Source organism: Cynocephalus volans, chromosome 10 (assembly GCF_027409185.1).
Source record: "Cynocephalus volans isolate mCynVol1 chromosome 10, mCynVol1.pri, whole genome shotgun sequence".
NCBI lineage: Eukaryota > Metazoa > Chordata > Mammalia > Dermoptera > Cynocephalidae > Cynocephalus > Cynocephalus volans.
The window spans coordinates 13,473,197-13,499,319 of record NC_084469.1 but is presented as its reverse complement, the minus strand read 5'-3'; the positions used below and the strand labels follow the sequence as shown (position 1 = coordinate 13,499,319).

General features: G+C 43.0%; 1 protein-coding gene across 3 annotated transcripts; it reads right to left on the bottom strand.

Moving 5' to 3' along the window:
* Positions 1-1,780: 1,780 nt before the first annotated feature.
* PCTP (phosphatidylcholine transfer protein) lies at positions 1,781-25,178 on the bottom strand. Of its 3 annotated transcripts, XM_063111554.1 has the most exons (8): positions 24,981-25,178; positions 8,962-9,079; positions 8,644-8,691; positions 6,534-6,563; positions 6,281-6,360; positions 3,989-4,160; positions 3,038-3,105; positions 1,781-1,934 (listed from the first exon to the last, which is right to left on the bottom strand). In XM_063111554.1, exons 1-8 carry the CDS (start codon positions 25,119-25,121, stop codon positions 1,869-1,871), a joined length of 723 nt encoding a protein of 240 aa, XP_062967624.1. In that variant the 5' UTR covers positions 25,122-25,178; the 3' UTR covers positions 1,781-1,868. The 3 variants fall into 3 exon arrangements, with proteins under 3 accessions (XP_062967624.1, XP_062967625.1, XP_062967626.1); XM_063111555.1 differs by lacking the exon at positions 8,644-8,691; XM_063111556.1 differs by lacking the exons at positions 6,534-6,563; positions 8,644-8,691.
* Positions 25,179-26,123: the final 945 nt, after the last annotated feature.

Here is a 26,123-nt window from a genome sequence, read left to right as displayed (position 1 = left end):
GTTCTTGGCTAATTATTGAACTCTGTTTAAAGAAATGATTTGCATGATACTGTTTCCTGTAGATTCTCTGTTCAACCATAATCTCAGTGTTTTTATTTCAAGGAATCTATACATAAGATTTCAATTTGACCTCTATAACATAAGGCATTTAGATTTAATTTATACAAAATTAAATTCCAGCTACGTTACTGATAATGACATTTTAATAACTTTATGATGCATTTTGCTTATTTGCATAATTCTATGCATATAACCATAATGACTGGGACATGGACAGACACGTGGTTTAGAGGGAATCTAAATTACGGAATAGTGCAGGACCTACTGGAAAGAAATGCTGTCTTTTAAAATATTTTCTTGTATGGTATGAGCCTGGGAAAATGTAGACCTACCTATTGCTATCAGCAGCAATCTTACCAGCAAACGCAGAACAATATCAAAGATAACTTGAAGAACAGATCTGAATTCTATTTTCAAGTTTGAGCACGTGCATCAATCCCTACCTGAAGCCACCTACACCTGGTCTCAAATATAAGTGAGCCCCAAATTCTTTTTTATGTTCAAGTTCAAAAGTTAGACTGGATGTCAATTGCAAACATAAGAGACCTACTGATTAATTCTCACAAAAGGAAGAAGGTAGGAAGAAAGCTATACACAGGACAAATATAAGTCATCTATATTTATTCATTATTCAATATCTTTCTTTCCAGAGAGAAAATACACAGTCTAACTTACCCCATTTTAATAAATCCCTTCCTCTGGCTTTACATCCTGAATTTCTATGTCCATAAATCAAGGTTTGGTACCATAATACACAATGATTAAAATTTTTCCCTGAGATTATTAAGGCTATGCCTTTGGCCACAGAATATCTACTGCCAGAATTCAGCAGAAAACATATGAAACTGAAAGTTCTTTTGGTGGTAGAAGGGGCAGACAACTTAGGTGAAGATCCTGAGAAAAAGGTGCCGAGTCAACCAAGCCACTAACTAAATTTTACCTGGCTATGAACTATTATCCCTTCCACATCTCCAAACATTCTAGAAGGGAAATTCATCACATTGCATAGAAGGGCACTTATCACAATGCTGTGCAAAAAGCATCTTTACTTTTGCTAGATGCCAGAGCCATCTTGATGCCTCAGCTTCCAGTAAAACGCAGAGGTAGAGAGGTATGGGCAGCCTTTCCCCAGTGGCATATGGGAAAGAGGAAAAACTATATATGAGGGAAAAAATGATTATCACAATATGCGCCCATTGAGGCCTGCAATGCTGCTCAGAACGGTTTGCTGTCCTAACAGCTACCGATCTTCCACAAGTAGGAAAGGGGAAAGACTTATTGGATTATCACCTCAAATCCCAGCCTAATCAAGTCAACAAAGCATAAGGTGAATGGACAACATCACGTCCCCCAATTTTGGTGCACTGAACGTCAACTCTGAGTGTAACGCAACTCGGAGCAGCCCCTCCTGGGCTGGAAGAAATCACATTCTGGGAAGGAGCCAGCTTGCTGAGAATGGTCATTCTTAGATGCTCTTGTCAATCCTCCCACCCACCCATCTCCCTAAAATGGCACAATAGAATGATTGTGTTTCCCTACTGAGGACTTCCCTTCCTAAAAACAAACAAGCAAGGTTTCCCTAATCTGCCCCATATTCAATAGTGGAAGAAGGCAGCTGGCCCCAGGGTGGGGAGAGTGGGAAAGGAAGCAGGCAAGTGAGCTTGGGTGTTGGGTGTACATGTTCAGGGACAATGTGCTGTAGGGTGTGTGGGCTCCAAGGAGGGAAGTGCAGAAGGAAGGCTGAGCACTGGAGGGTGAGTCACTGTCAGAGACATCTTCCCCATGGAGGCAAGCTTCCCGATACTCTGTTAGGTTTTCTTGCAGTAGTTCTGACAGGCTTTCTCCATGTTTTTCAAGAAGTTAGGAACTCCATTCTGCAAAGGAAAAGAGACTGTCATTTCTATGTTCTTGTGTTAATCACTCCTGATTCTTTGGGATGTGACAAAAGGTAAACAAAGATGGCTTTGGGAATAATAAAAGACAATGCACTGCTTTATATTTCGGCTTTGGCTGCTAAAATGCAAAGACGTTTAGGATGCCCTTTCTTGAAAAGGAAATGGGTTTGGGCTGGGTTGTTGGATTCTTCCAAAAAAATGATAGAAAAGACTTGCTTTACAGAATTAGAAAATGGTCGGGTGGGGGGGAGATATACTACTGTTTAGTTAGTGTTGAGCACTGTACAACACTTTTCCCAAATACTTTCTTAATTTGCTCCTACTCAGTGGGGTAGGAATATCCACCTCCATTTTCTTTTGGCAGCTGGCAGGTACAGGGATCCTAACCCTTGACCTTGGTGTTATCACACTTTCATGTTTTAAAAAGAAGATATTCATGGCTTCCCTAAATAAAACAAGATAGTCCAGAGCAGACCCAGGATTCAGAATTACATCTGTTTGACTCCAAAGCCTCTGTGCCTTTTCACTCTCCCACAGATCTGTTGAATCCTTCAGTAGGTAGGACTTATGTGAAGCAGGCTAAATGGTCCCCTTGATGCCAGGCTCCCAGGCAGTCAGTCTCTAGTGGTCTGGGATACCACCACAGTTCCCTCCCCTTCCAGGAAAAAAAAAAAAGCAATGACAACAAAATTGGAAGATTCCCTCAGGCTTGGATACATCTGGTTGTCTCCAAGCTGGGTCAGTCTGTTTTACTCCTGCATAAACAGATATACAGGGTCCAAAGGCAGCATTGTTCCTACAGGGAGCAGACTATTGTCTGGAGGTTCCAGAGAGTGATCCTGACAGGGTCTTGGGGCACTAGCAAGGAGGGGCTGTCATTCTAAGCTAACAACTCTTGGTCTTTTGTCCCAGCCTCCATCCTGGGTGTTGGCAACTCCAGCCCTCACCAGAGTCACTAAACCTAGCTCTTCATAAAAGACCCTCATTACGCCTGAGACAATGTGTCTCTTCAGTCTGACAGCCCCACAGGCTAAGTCAACATTTGTCAAACACACTGCCTCCACTGCCTCCCAGGATCTCACCTTGGCGACCCAGTTAATGAGCCAGGACGGAATTTGGCCACCCGGATTATCAAAGTAGTACATGAAAACTATAGGGGAAAGAAAGGACAATTCAGAAAGAGGAAAAATATTGGAAAAAGACAGTAACAAAACCCGCCACACTTTATATCCTCATGTTCAGGCCCAGAAAGTACAGAGGGAGGTAGCATATAACTTGGATAGCCTTATCTCCACTGACTTGCCTTATGGCATATTTATATATGAGCATTTCTGAAAACACAGCCCCAGGCACATTTTGCCACTATTTATTAAACACCTAGGAGGTGTTGGACACCTGGATATAGTCTCTCATCAAATTATCTTAGAAATCCTAAAAAACTGATAAAATTAACTCCATTTTATAGATGATGAAAAGGAGATGCAGAAGATAGGTGACATATCCAAGGGGACAGATCCAACAGGCATCAAAACTACAGTTCAGATGGTGCCTAGGATGCAAGGCCACACTCATTCCGGTATAGCAGGTGGCTGCATGTCCCACTCTGGCCACAGCTTTCCTCCCTGGGGGCTATAACTCAAGGTAGGCAAGTCCTGAGTCTCTTGGTCTGTGCCCAGTGGAAGCTGCATCCCCCAAAGCAGTCCTGCCAGCCCTCTTCCCTAGCCTCAAGCCCAGTGCATATATCCACAGACCAGACTGAAGTGAACTTCTAACCCTCTGGTTAATTTTTAATGTTGTGATTTCCTCTGGACAACGTGAGAGTTAGTAAAGAATGGACTGGGTCAGATTCAAACAACCAGCCAAGTGTGGAGGTGGATGGAGTCTCTTCCCAGGTGTTGCTCCCTGCTCTGTTTTGCACCTGTACCCATCCTCTGACCTCCAGGGATAAGCCTCATGCCCGTGACACCCTCTCCACCAGCACGGCCTTCACGTGGGTACCCTGCCTGGGTGTGCTGCTGCCACCTGGGCTTTACCTTTGCTCCCCTTCTTGCCGTCACTCTCGATCGCCAGGCTTTGCTTGTACTGCGTTACCCGGATCACCCCTGACCTCTCAGGAAGCTGAGGCACCGAGGTGCTCTGGGCCAGGATCACATGGACCTTCCGCCCTTCCACGTCCAGCTCCCGCCGCTGCCGGATGTAGGTATACTGCACCCCAGTCAAGGCACGTCATCGATGCCAGCATTTCAGATGGGCAGACGCAAAGGGAGGTGATTCTGTACCTCCCACTGAGCACGTGCTCCCTTCTACTTACCGACCTGCAAGACGGTGCCTCATACCACCCAATATTCTCATTTGAGAGCATGCACTGTCTGCCTGTGACTGATGCCTCGATGCTTTGAATTATGCCGGGAAGCCATTCTTCCTTTCTCCAAAACACTAAGTGGCAGAGGATTTGTCACTTATCTGCTGTGTGATCCTGGGTAAGTTACTAAAACCTCTCTGAGACTCAGTTTCCCTATCCAAGAAAAGAGAGTAACAATGCCCACCAGGCAGTCTTGGTGAGGGTATTAAGGGAAGACTGGGGCAGAATAAGCTCTCAGTAGACAACATCATTCCTCTTTGTCCAGTCCTCACCCAAAGCTCTAATTACTGACCTCTACTGAATAGAAGAAATCAAGCAATGTTATAGCTGATGACCATAGGAAGACACACGAAAACCTAAATATTTAGTATGTCCTCTCTGGGGTGACACTGAATCACCAGGAATAACAAAGCCATTTCAACTGTGTAAAACTACACAGAACAACCTGCTGCAAATCTAAATGTTTTTTTCCACTGAACTATTCTCTGTTCACAAGAATTTAACAACCCCATTGGTAGACATATGTGTGCGTGTGTGTATAAAGACTGAGACATATGTGTGTGTGTGTGTGTGTATATATATATGTATATATATAAAGACTAAGAAAGTCAGTATAGGATTGTGTGGCACTGGAAAGCCAATGAAACAGAACTTCAAGGAGCCTCAAGTGTCTACTCTTGATAATACCTACCCTGCAGTGTCACTGTGAAGTCAGATACGTGAGATTATGCCTTGGTCGAGATTACCATCTCTGGAGACAGCTGGACCAGGGTCCCAAACCTGCCTCTGCTGCCCACTAGTTGTATGAACCCAAGCAAAGTTCTGAACTTCTCTTTGCCTCAGTTTCGTCAACTGTGAAATAGGAATGATGATCTCTAGCTTGCACCATGGTTGGCAGGATTAAAGAAAAGCACATAAAATCTAAGAGATTAAGCAATCGATAATTTGTTGAAATACAAACCATGTGTATTCAAACTAACAGTATTTGGCTATTATGCCAAGAAATAAACACTTAAAGTATTTATAATCTATTTGGGGACCAGGGTAGACACACACACACACACACACAAAAACACACACAAACACACCCACACTCTCCCTCTCTTTCTATAGAATAGTTATTTAGGAGCATACAGACTTATCCAATGTCAGAGCTAGAAAAGTTCCCAGCGATCACCCAATTCAGTGGTTTCCAAATTTTTTTTATTCCACGAGACTGAGACCCTTTGGTAAATATGGAAATTCAGTACGTAAAACACTCAGCTGCTGTGAGTGAGAGGACAGGCACCCGACCACCATCCTGGCCACCCACAAATTTCCATCCCACACTCCCAGGCTAGTCCCGAAGGGGCTCCTTAGAACCCTGGAGTGCCGGCTAAATCTCCTCACATTTCACTGAAGTGTTTCATTTCATAAATGAGGAAATTGAGGGGAAGAAGCATCTGGACCAGTGTCCAGAGCGAACAGCCAAGGAGGGATTGCCATGGGGTCAACTGAGACAGGAGGCTAATGGGGAGAGCTGGAAACAGCAGGGTCTGAGTTCTGGTGCCCGCTTACCACTACCACCTGCAAGTCTCTGCCATCTCACCTCTCTGGATGCCTACCTTCTCTCTGTAAATTGAGGGACCTGTATTAAACGCTATTTTATAAAAAGTTCCTTCCAGGTCCTCAATTCTGTAGCCCAGCAATTTCAAGCCCTAGCAAACTTCTCTGGAAAGTGTGAGCTGCCCTCCAGTGACCACAATTACAGATGCTCCATGTGGTTGGGCCCAGAAATCACAATCTGAGGTCTCTGAAAGCCACACAAGAAGCAACAGCTTTAGCAGATACTCCCATAAAAACCAGAGACAACGTTGTCCCCACCTGCTGGAAAACCAGCTCTACACCCCTGCATGGGGTCGTGGCTGAGGGACACAGAAACACTAAGAGGGCTGAAAAATGGTGTGCCTTGTGAAAAGGATACATCTCTGTTGGACATGGGAAAAGGGTAATTCACTTCCCAGTAGACCACAGTCTTCCCGTTGCATTCTTTTTCATAGAGTTCTGAAGGAGGACAAAAGATGTTAATGCATCTGGAAACCTGTTTGGCTTCAAGTAACAAGAAGCTTAGGCAGGATGACCTCGTAGAGTACTATAAACCACCAACTCCACAAGGCATAGAATTATTAAAAAGAAAAAAAAAAAAAACAAAGAAAGAAGTCAGGCAGATACATTACCACTGAAAGCTTGTTGCCCAGGGACAGAGTCTAGTGGATAGAAAAACATAGTAACAATAAAAGAACCCAACAAAACTCTGTTGTATAGCACAAACAAGATTATCAGACAGAATGCAGTGAAACGAAACAAGGCATCAAAAAATAAACTGTCAGAGGTTTTAAAATCAGAATAACCACCAGATGTCACTAGAGTACCAATAGTTTTGCTTTTGAGAACTTTTCTTCCCCTTTAAGATCGCTCCACACATTACAGCTAGCTGGGACTGAGGTAGTTACCCAGTCTAGAACATTCAGGTGGAAAAGGAAGGTTCCAGAGCAAGAAGGTGGCAGAAGTATGGCTACCTTAAGTTTCCTGCTTCTCTCCCATGCTCCTTCACACTACGCCACAGCTACAGTGACCACATTTCCTTAACATTCATTCTATCATGCTAGTATGTGCAAACAGCAGGCAGCTCTTGCAGGGAGACAGCAAAGAAATTGCATGACATGCACGCCATCTGACCCAGGCTGTGCAGTAAGCTTCTACCTAATCACTTAGGAAAGGAGCCCAGCCAAGTTTGCTGAAATAACCAAGAGAGTCCCTTCAGGAGATGTTGAGGTAGATTAAACGAGCTTTTGGAAGAACTGTGGATTAAGGAGCCTGCCAGCCCATTAGTGTCACAGGAGGCTGATGACAGCCCTTAAAGGAAGGGGAGGAGTGGACATCGGCTGCTTTTGCGTGCTCAGTGTTTTCTCATACCAGCATCTCAATTTTCCCTCAGGGCATCACCCTTCTCCTACTTCTCTGCTATGTGGTGCAAGCAAGACTGATTCTGCAGTGATTTCAGGCCTGGGAAAATGAGCAGACACAGCCATGGTGATTATTTCAGGTTTGGTGCATCTGGCCAAAGTCTTAGTTGACTAGTCTAGCAAGTTGCCAAAAGTGAGTTAGGTAAAGGCTCTCAGGTATGTGCAGAATGTTCAGCAGGACCAGAGTCAGGTTCAGAACCTTAGGACTGTTCCAGCAAAGCCAAACTGCTGCTTCCAAAGGACCAGACATTGTAGCAAAAGCTGCTGAGTAGCAAACATCAGAGGCTCTGCCATGATTTTCCCTAAAGTCAGATGCCTTAGCTGTCACTGAGAACTGGATTTTGAATGCTGCCTGCTTCCCCCTGGTGCTCTTTCCAAACTGAAGCCCCATGTGCATCTTATTAGCAAAGTCTGTATCACAAGACGGCACCAAGGCTGCTGGGGAGACTGGGTCAGAGACTGGCTGCTGCTCCCTTTGATAGGTGGGTATCAAAACACTCCCTGAATAGGAAGAGTATTTGAAAACACTAAGTTACACAAAACCACGAATGTCCACAGAAAATGAGCACATGCTCCAAGCTGAGCTGATGAGAGCCACTCCCGGCACTCGAGCTGCCATGGCTAGGAAAGTGGAGTTCTCTTTCCTCTGGGGTTATTTATATGGTTAGAAGATAAGCCTGGATCTTCTGGTGAACATGTTTGCCATGACATAAGAAGCTGCCTGAGAATTAGGTCAACACAGAGAAGACAGAGTCTAGATATGGAGAAAGAAACATTCCTGATGAAATTATTTAAGTCCCCAAGTGCAGCTGTCCTAGAAGCCAGAACCCCTGGCTTTTCTTACATGGTTGTTAATTGGCTTTTTGTTACTTGCAACTAAGAGTCCAGACTGAAAACACAGTGTGCCCTTGGCTAGTTCCGTTCCACTATGGCAGAGCTGGCAGAGGCCATTCCCAGCTTTAAGTGGTAGCAGGATTCCCTGTTTAATTCCTTTTATAACTCTGTAGTACTTACAAGGTAAAATCAAGACCTGTAGCCTGGTGGCCATGCTAAGCCCTCAGGGACCCTTCTTCTTCCCTAGTTCCCTAGTTCTACTACTACTACTACTACTACTACTGGTAAAGCTAGGACAGGTTTTGCTACTCCGACCAACCCAGCAACAGCAAACTGCTGTTTCTGGACATGCTGCTTCATGCTTCTCTGACCTTATTCATGCTGTTCCTGGGCCTAGAATACCCTTGAACCACACATCCCCTTGCCCTCTCACCTCTGCACATATATGTATTCCTTTCTGTTTAGAAAACTTTAATATTCAACTTACAAAACAAAGCTTGGACACCTCCTCCTCCAAGAAGCCTTCCATGACTACCTAGGGACATGGGATGACAACACAACTTAATACTAAGAGTAAAGGAGGCTTCGGAGCAAACTGTAGAGTGGATCTAAGAGGGTGTCAGGAGCAAGTCCTAGGAATAACAAAGGTACATTTCAGCCCCACATTTAAAAGACTTTTATGCCAAAATTTAAAAGGAGGCACAACATAGCAGTTATTAAATCTTTTCCTTTCTACTGGCTAGAATAAGTAAGAATAGAATCTACTTTATGACGATTAAAAAAAAGAAAAGGAGGCATAACTCACCATTAACGTATGGGTCCCACTGTTTTCTGTAGCCTAAGTCCATACAGATATCTGCAAGTACAGCTGGAGCGCAGTCCCTCAGAACACCAAAGACTTTATACTCATAAAGGCCAGTGTTCTGTGAAAACAAAACAAGTGGAAACAATCTATTGGTCCCCAAGTTGAGAGAAAGCTGGATTTCACATCACATGAAAAACAGCTGGGGATGAGGTTCAGGTCATACCAAACATTGACCTCTTCTGTAGTCTTGGTGACACAATGGTGAAATAGCAGATGAGCACCTACCTTGTTTTTATGGATCTTATATCCAGGCAGGCATCATGGTGGGAATAGCTGTAAGTGCTATCCAGGTCATTTAAATAGGACATAAGAAGAGTTATGCAATAAATGGTGTCTGGAGTGGGGTGGGGGGCTATGTAATCGGGTGGTCAGGAAAATCCCTTGTGAAAAGTAACATTTATCAGTACACCTTGCTCTAAATGTGAGAAGGAGCGAGCCATGAGATGAGGAAAGCCCATTCCTGGTAGGAGGAAGGCCCTCAGACTGATGGATTGGCATGCTTAAAGAACTTGGGGTCTGGAGAACTCTGGACTGAAGAGAGTGGTAGGAGCTGAGGTTAGAAAGGTTGGGGAGTCAGACCCTAAAAGACTTTGTAAGCCAGGGTAAGGGGCAAAGATTTCATTCTCATTGCTATGAAAAATGAATAAATGGATTTAAACAAGGGAATGACCAGATCTGATTAGAAATCCAATTTAGGAATGACCTGATCTGATTAATAGTTTAAAAAGATGATTCTTGCTTCTTGGTAGAAAATAGATCATAAGCATACAATGAGACATGTTTTTGTTTTTTTTTTTGTCTTTTTCGTGACCGGCACTCAGCCAGTGAGTGCACCGGTCATTCCTATATAGGATCCGAACCCGCGGTGGGAGCGTTGCTGCGCTCCCAGCGCTGTACTCTCCCGAGTGAGCCACGGGCTCAGTCCAACAATGAGACATGTTAAAAAACTGGTACAATAGTCCAGATAAGAGATGATGGTGATTTGAACAGGGATGTAACAACAGTGATGGGGAGAAGTCAGTGACTCGGGGATGTATTTTGGAGGTAAAGTCAACAGGAATTGCTGAAAGACTGTGGGGGAAAGTGAAACAAAGAACCATAGCTCTTAGAACCTTAGCTTGAGCAACCAGGTAGATGGCAGCTCCATTTTCTAAGGTAGAGGAAACTTGGAGAAGAGGTGATTTGTGGGCTATGGGGGCAATCAATATTTCTATTTTAGGTAAGTGGAGTTTGAGATGCTTGTTAGACTTCTAGGTAGGGGTGTCATGTAGGTGGCTGGAGTTGTGGGTAGAGGTTATATTTTTAATATCCATGGGACATAATGAAACCCAACACATTGTTTTATCAATTCTGACACACAATTTGCCAACAACTTCTTCTTTTTGATTATTTATAAAGGATTGAAAAGGAGAAAAAATTCTGCTTCAAATCACATTAGTTCCTTTTGTTCAGAAAAAGACCATTTCTAGATTCCAAAGTACCATAAGAGAGTTCCCTTGTTTTCATGGGAAGCCATATCCTTGTCTGTGAGGATTCTGGGCTGGAGTGGGCCCCTGCACATTTCCCTCTCTGTACAACGGCAACATAAAAATCCTGACCCTCACCTTCCCTAAAGGCTCTATTGTTAAGATTAAAGGAATGGCTCTTAGATTAATTTCAATGCAAAAAACAAACTAAACAAACAAATGAGCAAAAATGAGGCTTTTACATGGACTTCTACTTCTGTGTGGTAACGCATGGTTATTGGCTAACTATTCATGAATGAAGCCATCTCCTTACACACCACACCTGGGACTTAGGTGAAGTCTAGGGAAAAACAAGGTGAATCTTTCTAGAGATCCTGAAGCTTTAAGGGCCTCCTGGCTCAGATGACATAACCCAGTGACAAGCACATTCCAGTTTAGGAATCTCAGATGTATGTGAAAGTATCTGGCAAGAAATGAGAGGTAAAATTGAAATTGGATTCATAAGAATCTTCCAGCTCTAAAAGCATGTGGCTTTATTCCAAGGGTTTCAAATCAGCCAGTGACAGACATGCTAGTATATCTTATGTGCCACACCAAGGATGCCCCAACAGAAAGGCAGACGTCAGGAGAAAAGTGCTCTTTATCTCTCCTGCCCCCCTCTCACACATGCACATAAGAGAACATAGTGAGGGTTTATCCATACCGACATATTTACACCCATAAACACATGTTTTAATCAACATACTTTGGAAGAGACACGGATGATTAGCAACTTGTTCAAGAATATTGGGGTTTCATTTTATTTACACACTGAGCAAAAGGGAGACTTACATGTTAAAATAATGATCTCCCTAACCTTACATGATTTAGCTTGAGATATCTGCATAAACTAAGAAAAACTGTTTACTTAAACTGGTCCCCTTTTCTTCTAATAGAATGACAGCCTTTAGTGACCTCAGTCCTATACTTAACACAGAAAAGAACAGCTCTCTAGGAAGAGAAAAATTGAATGACCATGACTTGTGTGAATACAGAAGAATGAACTATTGTAACAACTTCCTTTAAACACTCTCTTCGTGGCAGAACTGAGAAATGCCAGAACTCCAGAGGAACAAAATGCTCGGTAACACCTTTCCTAGTCTATCTATAAAACATTCTTTTCATGTGCTGAACAGCCCAGCCCAAATTCTTGAATCAAACACTTTCTCACCCTTTATTTCTTTTTAAAAAGGATCTCAGTAGACATACTCATTTTTATTGCATTTTTTAAAAAATAAATTTTTATAAAAATAAACTTTATTCATTTTAGGAAAATTAGAAAATGCTAAAAAGCATAAAGAAAAAGTGGCATGTAACCCCATCATCAACAAATACCTACTGATAAGATTTGACATATTTCCTTAAAGTAAATAAATACTTCTATATATTTCAAAATGGGAATAATATGGTATAAACAGCTTGTATTCTTATTTTAAACTTAATATTATATTGAGGTTACGCAGAGCTCACACCTAACTTAATTATTCTCCTAAGTTATTTCTATTTCCCAATATTTTTATGAAAATAAATATTTCCAGATAATCATGTCTGTATAAAAGACTAATTTTTTTTTCACTCAGAAAGCTTCCTTAGGAAAGGATTTTACAGTGAACATGGGAGTGCAGGTATCTCTTTGACATGATCATTTCTGTTTCTTTAGGTATAGTTTGGGTATATATTCCTCTGTAGTTGTTTGACAGATCTCCAGACTGTTTCCCATAATGGCTGTGCTCATTTACAGTCCCACCAACAGTACAGAAGTGTTCCCCTTTCTCTGCATCTTCGCCAGCATTTGTTATTCTCAGTCTTTTTGGTAACAGCCAGTCTAGCTGGGGTGAGATGATATCTCAATGTGGTTTTAATTTGTATTTCACCAATGATTAGTGAGGCTGAACATTTTTTCACACACCTGTTGGACATTTGTATGTCTTCCTTTTTTGAAATGACTATTCTGCTCCTTTGCCCCTTTTTTAATTAGATTATTTGGGTTTTTTTTTTTCACTGTGAATGTTTGAGTTCCTTGTATATTCTGGATATTAAACCATTGTTGGATACACAGTTTGCAAATCTTTTCGCCTGTTCTGTAGGTTGTGTTTTCACTCTGTTGATTGTTTCTTTTGCTTTGCAGAAGCTTTTTAGTTTGATATAATCCCATTTGTTTTTTTTTTTTTCTTTTGTTGTTTGTGCTTTTGAGTTCTTATTCACAAAGTCTTTGTCCAGTTCTGTATCCCAAAGTGTTTCCCCTATGTTTTCTTCTAGGAGTTTTATAGCTTCAGGTCTTATACTTAAGTCTTTAATCCATTTTGAGTTGATTTCAGTATATAGTGAGAGGTGTGGGTCTCGTTTCATTTTTCTATGCATGGATATCGTTTTTCCAGCACCATTTATTGAAGAGGTTGTCCTTTCTCCAATGTAGGTTCTTGGTGCCTTGTCAAAGATCAAGATATGGAGCCAACCTAAATGTCCATCAGTGAATGACTGGATAAGGAAAATGTGGTTTATAGACACAATGGAATACTACTCAGCCATTAAAAAAGAATGAAATTCTGCCATTCATAGCAACATGGATGAGTTTCAGTGTTAAGTGAAATAAGCCAGAAACAGAAAAAGAAATACTGCATGTCCTCACTCATAAGTGTGAGGAAAGAAGGAAAGAAGGAAAGAAGGAAGGAAGGAAGGAAGGAAGGAAGGAAGGGAGGAAGGGAGGAAGGGAGGAAGGGAGGAAGGGAGGAAGGAAAAAGGGAAGGATGGAAAGAAAGAAAGAAAGAAAGAGAGAGAGAGAGAGAGAGAGAGAAAGAAAGAAAGAAAGAAAGAAAGAAAGAAAGAAAGAAAGAAAGAAAGAAAGAAAGGAAGAGACCACAATAAAATGTTGAACTTTCAGAAGGAGAGAACAGACCTATAGTTAATAGAGGCAGGAAAGGGTGGAGGAGGTTGGGGAGTAATTGGATAAGGGATGCAAAGAATAATTACCATTCATAATGATGAACATGCTAATAAGACTGATTTGATCATCACATATTGTACACAAATACTAGCAGTCAACTCTGTACCCCAGAAATATGTATAGTCGATTATGTTTGAATTCAAAAAATAAATTAAAAATAGATAAATACTTTATTTTTCCTTGTGAAAAAATAAATAAGTTAATTAGAGAAAAGAAAAAAATTTTACAGTAAGCGCATTAACATTTTAAGGCCTTTTATACTTTTTATAAATCTTTAAGGAAGTATTTACCAAGTGTGTACTCTCACCAGCAGCAAAGGAACAGCTCACAAAAATTGGGTACCATTGTTTGTACAAACAAATTTGATATGAAAAAGCATAATTCTTACCTTTATTTGGGCAGTTTTTTTTTAAAGAAAATGTAATTTTATTAATATTATTTTTTGCAGCAGTTGGGAGGGAGGGGGAGAAGGGAAAGGAGAAGGAAAAGGGATGGAAGAAAGAGGAAGGAGAGGAGGGATTGAGGCTTGTGGCACCCCCCCCCATTACCACAGGGGAGTCCGGGGGGGCTTCCAGAGGTGGCTTGGTCATTGACGGGCTGGGTGCAGATGTCGGGGGGTGTGGCAAAAGCCCTCACCCCTCACCGTCCCAGCTTGGGAACCTGGGGCCCTTCTTGCTGTGGCTTGGTTTGCATGTGTTGGGGGGGGGCATGGCCAAGGCCCTTGGCCCCCCACAACCCCAGCTCGAGAGAGCCTGGGGCACTTCCTGTGGTGGCTTGGTGGTCACCACTGGGCTGGCTGTGGGTGTCCAGGATGTGTGGCTGGGAGATCCTTGCCACCACCCCCCCCACCGCCCCAGGTCAGGAGAGTCCAGGACACTTCCTGCGGCAGCTTGGTGGTTGCTGCTGGGCTGGCTGCAGGTGTCAGGGGGTGTGGCCAAGGCCCTCAGCCCCCTACCTGGGCAGTTTTCATTGCTGATGTGTAAGGTCTCCTTAAAATTAGAAATATAAATCCTTTGCAATATTTGTTTTAGATATTTTCCAAGCTTACTAACATTTCAATAAATGACTCTAAATAAATTTACTCAAGAGATTCTTGGCTTTTCTTGAAGTTCCTCCAGAAAACCACCTCTAAGAATGGCTTGATTTCCTTATCTAGAGTAAAACATACTGGACCCTTTTCCAATGCTCCATTTATGAGACATTTAGTTTCCTATACCTCAAATAGTAAAAAAATAAATAAAAAAAATTATATTGGTGGCAGAGCATTAGTCAATATCATGTGTAGAATACAATTACCAGAAGAAACAGAGGTTTGGTGTGGTGTCCACTCCTTCTCTTCCTTACTAAGAGAACCTGTGTGGCCATGTGCACAGCCAGTAACTTTTCTGGTCTCCTATGCAGGTAGAGGTAGCCATGTGACACCTTCTCCCTGTTTTGAATGTAAAAATGATGTTTGGAGCTGCAACAGCTATTCTGTGACCAAGAGGCAACAAACATGAGAAGGCAGAGTAGAAAGACTCAAAGAGTTGCTGACATCATTGATCAGCTAAGCCAGTACCAGCAATTGCAGACCTCTGAATTTTGTTAGGTGAGCAAAATAAACCTGTCTTAGTTGAAGTCATTGTTAGTCCAGTTTTCTATTACTTGCAACTGAAAGCAATCCTAACTGACACCATTTTCCTTACTGATAATGTTGAATTTTACTTGAACCCTGTGATCCTGAGAAACAATGAAGGTTAAGAAATCCCTCCACCCTTTGTGTTCCATAAAACAGCTCACTGACAAGAACCCGCTTCCCCATGAGATGTAGATAGACTCACGGATGCCACCTTGTCTGCCTATGACAAGGCCGGACACAGAGCCTCCAAATCCCCTTTCTTTGCCTCATCAATGATTAGCTGAGCTGCCTGTCTCCACTGACCAACTGAAACAAAATGCTTGTTAACCAAACTGGTTGAGCTTTTCTCCTTCCTCGAGGCCCCTAAATGTTGGCCCACCCTCAGCCTGAGCCAGCAGACAGCCCCTCTGGAGAACAGGCTGCCTCAGAGTATAGCATTTCCTGCTCTACTTCCCCATCGTGCCACCCTTTGATCCCACTTCCCCGTGCTTCTTTCTAACCATGTTTATTGCTCCCTAAAAGAGAAAAACTCATTTGCCTAACTCTTGAGGTGCTTGTCGATCTTATGGGCAAAGCACTTTCCCTATTCCAATACGTCCTTCCTCCATTCCTTGAAATAATCCAAAAGTCTCTTCTTCGTAAGTCCATATTTGCTTTTATTTGACATTACTCTAAAGTAGAAAGGTAGACTGACAAAATAGTGCTGATAAGACTTATGAATATTGACAAGGAAATATAATTATGTATAAATTCATTAAAACAGTGCAGCCATACGTAAGTGTTGCTAAAATGCATTGTCAAGGAAGAGAATTAAGAGATAATGGACACTTCAACGGACATTAAATTGAGGTATAACATTTAACTTTGCAAAGAGACGTGTAAAACTCCACATGCCCTGTTATGGAAAATACTGTCTCCTTCTACTAAGTAATTTAAAAAAAAATTATCAACTTGCTGGAATCCACTACGTTCTTGACCTTGAGAAGAAATCAGGCATAGCCTTCTACTTGGCTTTGCAGCTCAGAATTGGTTTCCCTTGGTGATTTGTCACCAGTCATTGAAACAGACATGTATTTTGTATTCAAAGGAGCCTAATGACTTTGACTTGCTATAAATTCTTCAAATAATATTAGTAATTGTTTTTCTAAGCACTGTCCAGTTTCCATACAGTTTTCTATTCATTATATCATATGATTGTTAGCAAAGCTCTGTGATATAAAGAGGGAAGCTGGTGCTATGTCCACCTTTACATGAGGAAATGAAGCTCAGAGAGGCCAAATGACTTGCCTGCATCTTACAGGTAGTGTTGGGACAGCCAGAACGAGTTGGTGAGTGTTCTGACACTGGCCTCTTCTACTCCCCAGGATGTCTCCTTATTCAGTTCTACTCTCTCTGCACATTTTCTCCAAACCATTGTTCCAAACTACAAGTTAGTGACTAAAGTAAAGAAGACCCATCCCATAGGATCTTAGAGCAGGAAGGGCCCTTAGATCCCTTGTGTAAAAGATGTTAGTGACTTGCCAAGAGTCAGCAATGATGCTGTTGATGGCAAAGCCTGGATAGGAACCCGTTCCTCTCCCTCCCTAAGCCGGTGCTCCTGCTCCAGACCACCCAGGTTGGACCTCCCACTGAGATGATCCCCTGAGTCCCCAAGCCTGTGTATTTGCCCAACAGGCCTCCTAAGGGACAGAAGAAGTATTTTTTAGCTGCTGCTTCTTTAGGGTTCAGACAAGGACCAGGGAAAGGCAGAGATGGAGAAAGGATGAATATTATCTCTTTCAATGGACTAGGCACTGTGCCAAAGTTTTCCATCTATTTTTTTTCCAGCCACTTCATAAACCCTATAGCCAGAAAAAATAGCATGGTGGTTACAACATGGGCTCAGAGTCACAGTCCAGGTAGAGTCTCCTACCTACTAACTTGCAAAGTGGGTCTAATAAGAGTTTCTACTTATGGAATGATGATAAGGATTAAATTAGATAATCCACCTAAAGTTCTATGTGGTACGTGTAATAAGTACTAAGTAAATCTCAGATATAATTTTCATTAATAAGGTAGGTATGATGATCTCCTTTTTCCAAATTAAAGAACTAAGATTCAGAACTGTAACATAATGCACATTTTTGGGAAACCAACATCTATGCAGTACCTGCTCAAAGCCAGGCACTGTGCTTGGTGATGAATACTCGAAATAATCCTGTGCAGTAAGCATCATTACCTCCACTTTATAAATGAAAAAATGGAGGCTGGGGAGGGAGGTGGCATGGCTAGGGAACTTGCTACTGGTATCATTCATTTTCGACATGTTGTTATTCTGGCTGACTCGTCTAAACATCAGGCTGTTACATTTCCTAGCAAGGGTGATTCAAATGTGTGCAAAAAGCTGTGCAATTTCTTCTCGATGGCATTCGTAGAGTTAAAGTATTTTGAAAAATGCTATTGTTGATAGTACAGTTATTGTCTTAAGCAGAATAAATTCCAAAAGAGCTTATGTGCATTTATATTGGGGAAATGTCAATGTCATAATGTTTGCAATTGACATCTGCAACTCCCGCATAGGCGTAATCTCCTGTAGATGACACTCCCACGCTCCCACTCCAGCCCTGACCTGGAGAAAGGCACCATGCACTCCTGGCAATGTATGGTGTTTATCTGCATCTACATCACTGGCTACAAGGCAGTCAAGGAATTGAACTTCTCCAACCTGTGTAAGCACCGTGTGTGTTGAGTTTTCTTTGTCTCTCACAGAAGAGTTCATAGCGTTCCTCAGGGAGACAGGGAGCCTGCTCAATCTATGTCCGTGGAAATCCAGCCATTCTGTGGCAAGTAATAGACTCGGATAGTCTGAAAAGCAAGCATTTTTCACCAAAGTGAAACTGTTCTGATGGTAGAAGTCTAAGCTGTAGCTGCCGCTGGGAAGTATGTGCCAAGACTGTGTGAAGAAAGACAGTTGACGAAATCTGATTTACTATTTGAGATCTAAGAAGATGTGATAGGTTTAATCCCTAAGGATTGCAGATAACTAGGTAAAATAATGTTAGCTAATACTTATTGAGTACTTACTGAATACCAGGCACTGAACTGAGTGCTTTACATGGATTATCCCACTTAATCCGCAGAATGATAAGATGAGGTGTGAACCATCGGTAAACCCATTTTTCTGAAAAGAAAACTGAGGTTGAAAGATGTTCTGAGAAATGTCCAGAAAAGGCAAGTTTATGGAGACAAGAACTTCTGTTCAGCATTACCCCTGATTCACCCCTGCGTCACCCCAAATGTTGGTACGGTATTATGTCCAAGGATCCAGGAAATTCAAATCCTTCCCTGCAAGCCACCTCTCCCCTCAAAGGGTTCTCCAGGCTGAACGAGAAAGCAGAGTTTTGCTTTATTAATAGCCACCTCTTGCAGGGATCTGGTGAAAAACAGGCTGGGCCGGTGGAGCCTGGCTTATACCTAGAGACAGAAGTGGGGCGTCCTGCTCATCCTCTCCCGTCCTTCCACCAAGTCTAAACCTTGGGACCAGCACTGTCATATCATCTCGTACACACGCTCATCCTGAGAGAGAAGTGAGGAGAGGGAGAACAGAGGCTCTCAAGTGTCACTCCAGCTGTACGCTTGGAGGAGATAGAAAAGGACAGAGCAAGCTGGCCTCAGTCTGCAGCAGAAAAAAGAATGCCACATGCAGGTGCTCAGCATTAGGACATGATGGCCCCATCCACTAGCAAGATCCGGCTCAATGAGTGTCCTGGGTTCAATCACCGTCCTATCAATCACCTTGGTAACCAGAAGGGTGGGAGAAGTGGGCAGAAGAGGTTCACAATCCCAAAGTAAAATGAGCTCATGATGCAAACTGGATTACAATCCCACCTGGGGGACGTAGTGGCAGCTCCTCAGGTGTAAAGGTAAATCTGTTTTCATGTGAGTTGAATCTGTGCTCCCCTCCTGAAGGCCAGCCTGGCTAAATGCAGAGTTCTGCCCGTAATGCCAGACTTGGAGTATTTTAATAGGTCAAGAGCCCAGGAAAGAACTGTCCCTGGGAAAGTACTGTCTGCTCCTCACCAGACTGATTAGAAGACCTATTCAAGGACAAAAACATAATGTAGGCAGTCCCTGTTCATACTGCCAGGCATTTAGATTTTAACACGTAATAAGTCAAACCATCAGCCAAATCTTTTCAATCCAACTTTTCCTTGGATAATCAAAGCTGTGAACTTCTGTGTGCTGGTTTCACATGTCTATGGGCACATAGCGGAGGCTATTGGCATGGCAATGTGCCCAAAGTTCCTGCAAGGCCTGACTGCAGATCACCAGAAGAGCTCTTCTAAGTGACCCATGGCCCTTCTCCCAGGGGAACTTCTGAGCACTACTCAGAGGACCACATTCACTTCCCACAGGGCCACTAATTTAAAAATCAGGGAGAGTGAATTTTAAAACTGATGCTGCTTTTGCCTTAAGATATTCTTTTTTCTCACTCTCAGCTTTCAGTTTCCACTGCATCTCATCTCTAGGGGACTCTTCTGCCTCTAACTTTACCTCTCAATGTCAGCACCCCCTTGAGCACCATGCGAGAGGGCCCTCATCCAACAGCGGTTCTCAAGGTACGGTCCCTGGACCAGTAGCTTCAGCATCACCCAGCAACTGGTTAGAAACATAATGCAAAGAAAGAAAGGAAATATATATATATATATATATATATATATATATATATATATATATATATATATATATATATATATATATAAAACACAAACTCTCATGCCCCACACCTGATCTAGTGAATCAGAAACTCTGGGGGTGGGGTCTCAACTCTGAATTTTAACAGACCCTGCCAGTGATTCTCATGCACACTCAAGCTTGAAAACCGTTCTACCACGTATTTCATTTAATCCTCTTGACAAACCTGATAAAAGTATTATCCTTGTTTTGTGAATGAGGAAGCCGAGATTTCACAATGAAGAAGTAACTGACCAAGGTCACCTGGTGGTGAGTAAGTGGGGCCAGGCCCCTGGGCACTCTCCAACCTCAGCTCTACTCTGGTCCTGTTGGCCTCTGTCTCTTCTTGGAAAACAAGGCACGCTCAGCCTGGCTCAGGGACTGGCATTTAGCATTCCTCACTTCAGTGGTTTAAAACCCAGCATGCTCACATGAATCTATTTCTCTGGAAGGCTTATTTTTTTTAAAAAAAATTTTTTTTTGATTACGAAGAATTTCAAACAAAAGTGGAGAAAACAGAATTATCAACCCCTACATGAAGCGGGAGCTTCTCAAAAGGATCGCCCCAAGGCCAATTAAATCTGAGTCCCTAGGGGAGGGCTTGGTGTTTTGGTTTGCTGTCAGGCATGTTAGTTTTCAGTGAATGTTTAATGCCTCTTTAATGACAATTTTTTTTAAGTGAAACTTAATTCATTATATACATTTGTGGGCCACAGAGATCAATATCAATATCTGTGTATAATGTGTGATGATCAAATAAGGATAATTAGCATATTTATTATTAGAAAATGTGATCATTCTTTGTGTCCATTAATCAATTTCTTTCTTTTTAAAAAAATTTTTATTGATTATACCTATTCATGGGGCACAGAGCTGACAGTCAGCACCTGTGCCCAAGATATGCCAAGGTGTGGCAATCAGATCAATACGGTCAGCATGCCCACCACCTCAAATTGAAATTATTCCCCATATCCCTAACTAAACCTCTCCCCAACTCCCCCCCAACCCGCTGGCAACCCTAGGTCTGTTCTCTCCCTCTGCAAATCCAAATGGTGTTGTTTTTAAAGCTCCCCAGGTGATCCTAACGTGCTTGAGCTTTGAGAAACACTCTCCAGCACATGTCCCCTCCAGATACTTGCAGGATTCAATTGTTCACTTCACTTGTATCTTCACCCAAATGTTACCTCTGTGGAGGGGCTTTCCAGACTCCCTAAAACACATCACATCACCCCTGGTCATCCCTGCCATGCCATCTCTCTACCATTTATTTTACACTTTATTTTCTTCATAGCATTTTTCACCCAATCTTGCATTATATACTATGGGCTTATTCTCATCAGTGATTATGATCCATGTTCAAGAAGCTCATTCATTGAAGCAGCAGCTACGTCTTCCTTGCTAACCACTTATCGCCGGTGTCTGCAAAGGCAGCAGCACATGGAAGCAGTCGATAATTACTCCTGAATAAATAAATGAATGACAGTGAAGCAGAGCTGAGATTCCAACCCAGGACTATCTGACTCCAAAATGCACACTCTTCCCATGATGCCACATGGAAGCCCTCGTGTAGTTTTGCTTAGCCTCCAGAAAGAGAACATAATTCTTGCATTAAAGCAAACTGCCTGTTTGGTACTGAGTTTATCAAAGTAGACTGGCTCATGCTAGTTACTAGTTACGGGGTCTTATGTGGCTTACTTAACAACTCTGGGTCTTATTCCCATCTATAAAATAGGAAAATAAGCCCATACCTGCCTATCTTCCAGATTTGTTTACAGGGATAAATCAAAACCTATATGTGACAGCATTTTGCAAACTGCAGCATCCTGTAAAGGTAAGTTACTATCATTACAATGCAGGAAGGAAAAAACAGAAGAAAGGAAGGAAACAGAGGATACAAAAAAAGAAGGAAAAAGAAGCTAATGGAAAAGATGATGGTGTTGGACTGAATGGTTTAGAAGAAACTTCTTAAGTCTAAAATGCTGTGATTTAATAGAAAAAAAGAAAACAAAAAATATATCCAGATCTTGTACATCAAAAGTGCCCATTTGTCCAAGAACAGGGTTCAGAATCGTTGTGTCTACTATAAAAAGGCAACAATTTTATTATTTTTATTTTAAAATATCATTTGTTATATTAAAAACTCAAGTGCCTTTACACTTAGCTCAGTTTTTTAAAAACATGTACTAGTAACTTTGTTGACCATCATTTAGAACATGATCACAATTTTGTTCTTGTCCATCCTTGTTTCAAGACCTGTTAAATAAGGCTCCCCAAGGAGTCTTATGGCCTTGGCCTCAAGTTGGCCACCTCTGATGCTAAGTGTGAAGGCAAAGGAAGGGGCCATATCAACATACCACCATATCACACGGTGGCAATGTGCTCTGTAAAGGCCCATCAATCCAGCCCATGCTTACAATTTCTTCATAACTAAGCCACAAGAATCTTCAGGAGAGCAACTCTGCCTCAGATCCATAGCATTTCATCTGACCCGCTGCAACCCTCAATAAAGGTTGAATGAATTATATAAACAAATGGTCTTCAGTTCCTTTTGAATACCTCCTATAATTAGGAACTTATCCCTCCTAAGTTGGCCTATTCCACTTTGGGGAAGCTTTGTTAGAAAAGTGCTTTGGGTGTGCTACCTATCTTCTCTGGGCCTCAATTTCCCTGTCTGTATAAACAGAAGATGGCACAAGTCCATGGAGGAGATGGAGTGGTCTGGTTGGAGGAGAAGAGGTGAGGTGTGCGGACCAGTCATGCATGAGAGATAAAGCTAGAAAGGTGAGCTGGGACCACACCAGTTCAATGCACAGGCAGCATTTGTGTTCTGTTCAGAGAGGCAATGCCATATTTAAGGCACAGGTCTGGAGCCACACAGCTGGGCTCTGATCCCAGTTGGAATCTTGAGCAACTCACTTAACCTAACTTTTCCATGTATTCATTTGCATATAGGTAAAAAGGTGATACTCATAGTACCTTATCATGGGGTCGATGAGAGGATTGAGTAAGCCAATACCTGCAAAGCACTCAGTGGCTGGATTATAAGAGAGCATGTAATAAGTTTTAGCTAATACAATGATGATGCTTATTATTACTTGTGCAATCAATAGTGTCACTGAAAGGGTAGTGATAAGATCACAGCCTCTCTTTCAGATGTGTGATTGGGCTGTGATGTGTAGGATAGAGGGGAGCAGAGAGGTGGAAGGCCAAGAAACTAGTTAACGGATCACTGCAATTCTGGGTGAGAGGTGTCAAGAATCCAATGTGGCAAAGATAAAGGGAAGAAAATGAGCCAGATGCCAGATGTAGATGAGCAGTCGAATCAACAAAACTTGGCAAATGCCTTCATGTGGCTAGTAAGGAAGATGCAACAGTCAGAAGATAAAAGGACTTTGTCTGAAAACACGTCCGTTTTTGCACTGAAGCATCTGTAAAAGTTATACTAGGAAATTAATTCTGCCTGTTCTAGACTGTGGGCTTCTTTTTCATCTTGTTCTACCCAATGGTCCTGGGTATACAGCAGGCGTTCAGAGTCCGTTGAGTGATTAATTGTTAACCTTACTGACGTGCAAATGCAGTAGAGAGACACATCTCCCTCTGGATGCATTTGAAAACAATCGGTAAAGATATGAAATGACACCTAGAACTTTTTTACATTCCGTAAAGTTTTAAATGAAAATATAAACAAGGCCTCCTCTAGGCTGATAATCACCATCAGGAGATTAATGTCTCTGAAATGGCAGGGACTAGAGTAGAATCTCATATTGTAAGTCCAACCAATGATGCCCACCAAGATACAACTGTATACAGAAAAACAAAGCAAATATGACAGCTCGCCCACTTCTCGTACTGCTCTGTTCTGGATTATAAAAGAGAATGTTTTATTTTTAAGTGTTCACATTAGTATGTTCCACTGCCCTAGTAACTGGGGAAGGGGTGGACTGTCTTCAAAGCAAAGAGGAAATTTCTTCATTATACCGGTATTTGTCACTTACTCAGAGTAGGGTTTCTCAATCTTGACAATATTGTAAATTTGGGCCCCTCTGTTTTAGGGGGCTGTCCTGTGCATTGCAGAGTTATATACAGCTCTCAAAGATTTTCACACACATCTGCTAAATTTGACTTGACCCTCCTAACAACCCTGGGAAGAGGTGGGACAGGGTTTTTATGACTGTTTAAAATAATGAACAAATTCTAACTATCACAAGTGTTTGCTTTCTGCTTTAAAATATAGGCATATTCCACTCCATGTAACCTAAAATGCAATTCCTTTAAAAAGCAACCACATGTTTAACAGTCACAGGAGCATAAACCCTCCAATCCTACCTCTGCCCTTAACTTAGCTGGGCCCCTTTGGAGAATGGCTTCACCCCTCCAGGCCTGTGTCTTTCATCTATGAACCCTGGTGTTGAACCAGGTGAGTACCTAGGGCTCCTCCTGCACTAACACTGTGATACTCCCATCCTATGCCAGGAAACGTTGATTTCACCTACAGTAAGAGCCTGCGATTTTTAACCTACTCGCCATGCTGCCACTATCACACAAAGCAACTGAGGACGAGCCTCTGATGACAGGCCTCGGGTGCAATGCCTTCCATCCGGAGGGCTACTTGGTTCCAAACGCCTCCAGTAACGCCTGAGAATTACTTAATAACCCACTCCATTCCTCCTACACCTTTGGTTAATCTTTCTGCTTGAAGCTGCAGACTCAACTTATTAAGTGCGACTTAGAAGTAAGGGAGAGCAGCCAACAGAAGCAAGTCACCCGCCACACTAGCCATCCCGCACATCCAGTCCCTGAAAACTCCTGCATATCCAAGCCCTAGAACACCACTCCTCCCACCACAGGCACCGCTTAGGGAGAGGGGATCCCCGTCCCCTGCAGCCATGTCCACGGGCCTAGGAATCAGCCGACCCACGTTCTAACTCAGTCACTAACTTCTCACAAACTACTTCCTCAGTTGGGCCCGACCTGAGGCTGAACTCGGATGACCTCCCAACTTCCCCGGATCTGCACGGGGCCAAGTCCCTCGGAGCACCGCCCTTGCGCTCGCTCTGGAGCCGGGGCCAGGGCCCGGCCGGAGCTCCTCCCCGCGCTCCAGAAGACCCGCCCCGGCGCCCTCTGCGCGGCAGCCCCGCGCGCTCCCGTCGCCGCGGTCCTCCCGCGGGCCGGCCGCTACCTGGTCCAGCAGCCGGTGGATGCTGATGTCCGAGGTCTTCGTCAGCAGCTCCCAGGGGGCCCCGGCCAGCGCTGGCTGCTGGAGCTCAGTGCAGGCCTTCTGGAACTGCTCCTCCGAGAAGCCGTCGGCCGCCGCCTCCATCCTTCCGCAGCTCGGGCTCCTCCGTCTGGAGGGCACGCCGCGGACAGGCTTGCTGGGGGCTGGGGCGCGGGTGACAGGGTAGCCGCACTGTGACTGGCGGGGAAGGGAGGAGAAGGCGGGGCCTAGGCAGGAGGCGGGGCCTAGCGGGAGGGGGCCTAGAGGGGCGGGGCTAGAAGAGTGGGCGGGACTGAGCAAGAGGTGAGGATGGAAAAAAGGCGAAATGAGGGGAAAATTGGACTAGAGCAAGAGAAAGGAGGGGCTGCAGAGGGAGTATTCTACAGGGAGAAAATGAAGAGGAAGGAAGACGACACTGTCACCTCCTCAGTAGCTCATCCCATTTTTCTCTCCAGCCCCATAACCACCAAATCCACTTGGGGGGGGTCTCAACTTTACCTTTCAGAGGAAGGTAAAGTCTCTTTGGTAGACTTGGGAGGAGAGTTAGGCAAACCCGAAATGCTTAAAAATCCTAGGGATCAGATGCTAGAACTGTATTTTAATATAACTTCTCTTCTTTTTGTTATGCATTTAAAAATGAAGATGAGAAGAGGTCCCTTGGATTCACCGGGAGGCCAAAGAAATCCATTGCACCAAATTAGTTACGAATCCTAATCCATAATGGATATCCAAGGTTATTTGTCACCCTGGAGGGTAGAAAATGATCTGCAAGTTATCGTGCTATCCACCTAGGATTTCTGCAGCTTGCATAATTTAGGCCTTTGTTCAGCTCAAAGAATTTTTTGTTCTTTTGAAGACCCTTGGGTGTTACTATTTTTCCCACCAACAGACTACCTGATTTTGAATAAAGTAGGTCATTGAAACATCAAAACAATGTAACAGCCACATGGGTGCCAATGAACTTTGGAAATCCATGTTTCCTAATCTATAAAATGGGCCCAGAATTTTGCTACCAGTTAAAGTTGAAGAGGTGACTGGACATAGAATATGTTTGCACAGTGCCTATCAAAGTAAATATTCAATACCAATTTCCACTTGTCTTACTTT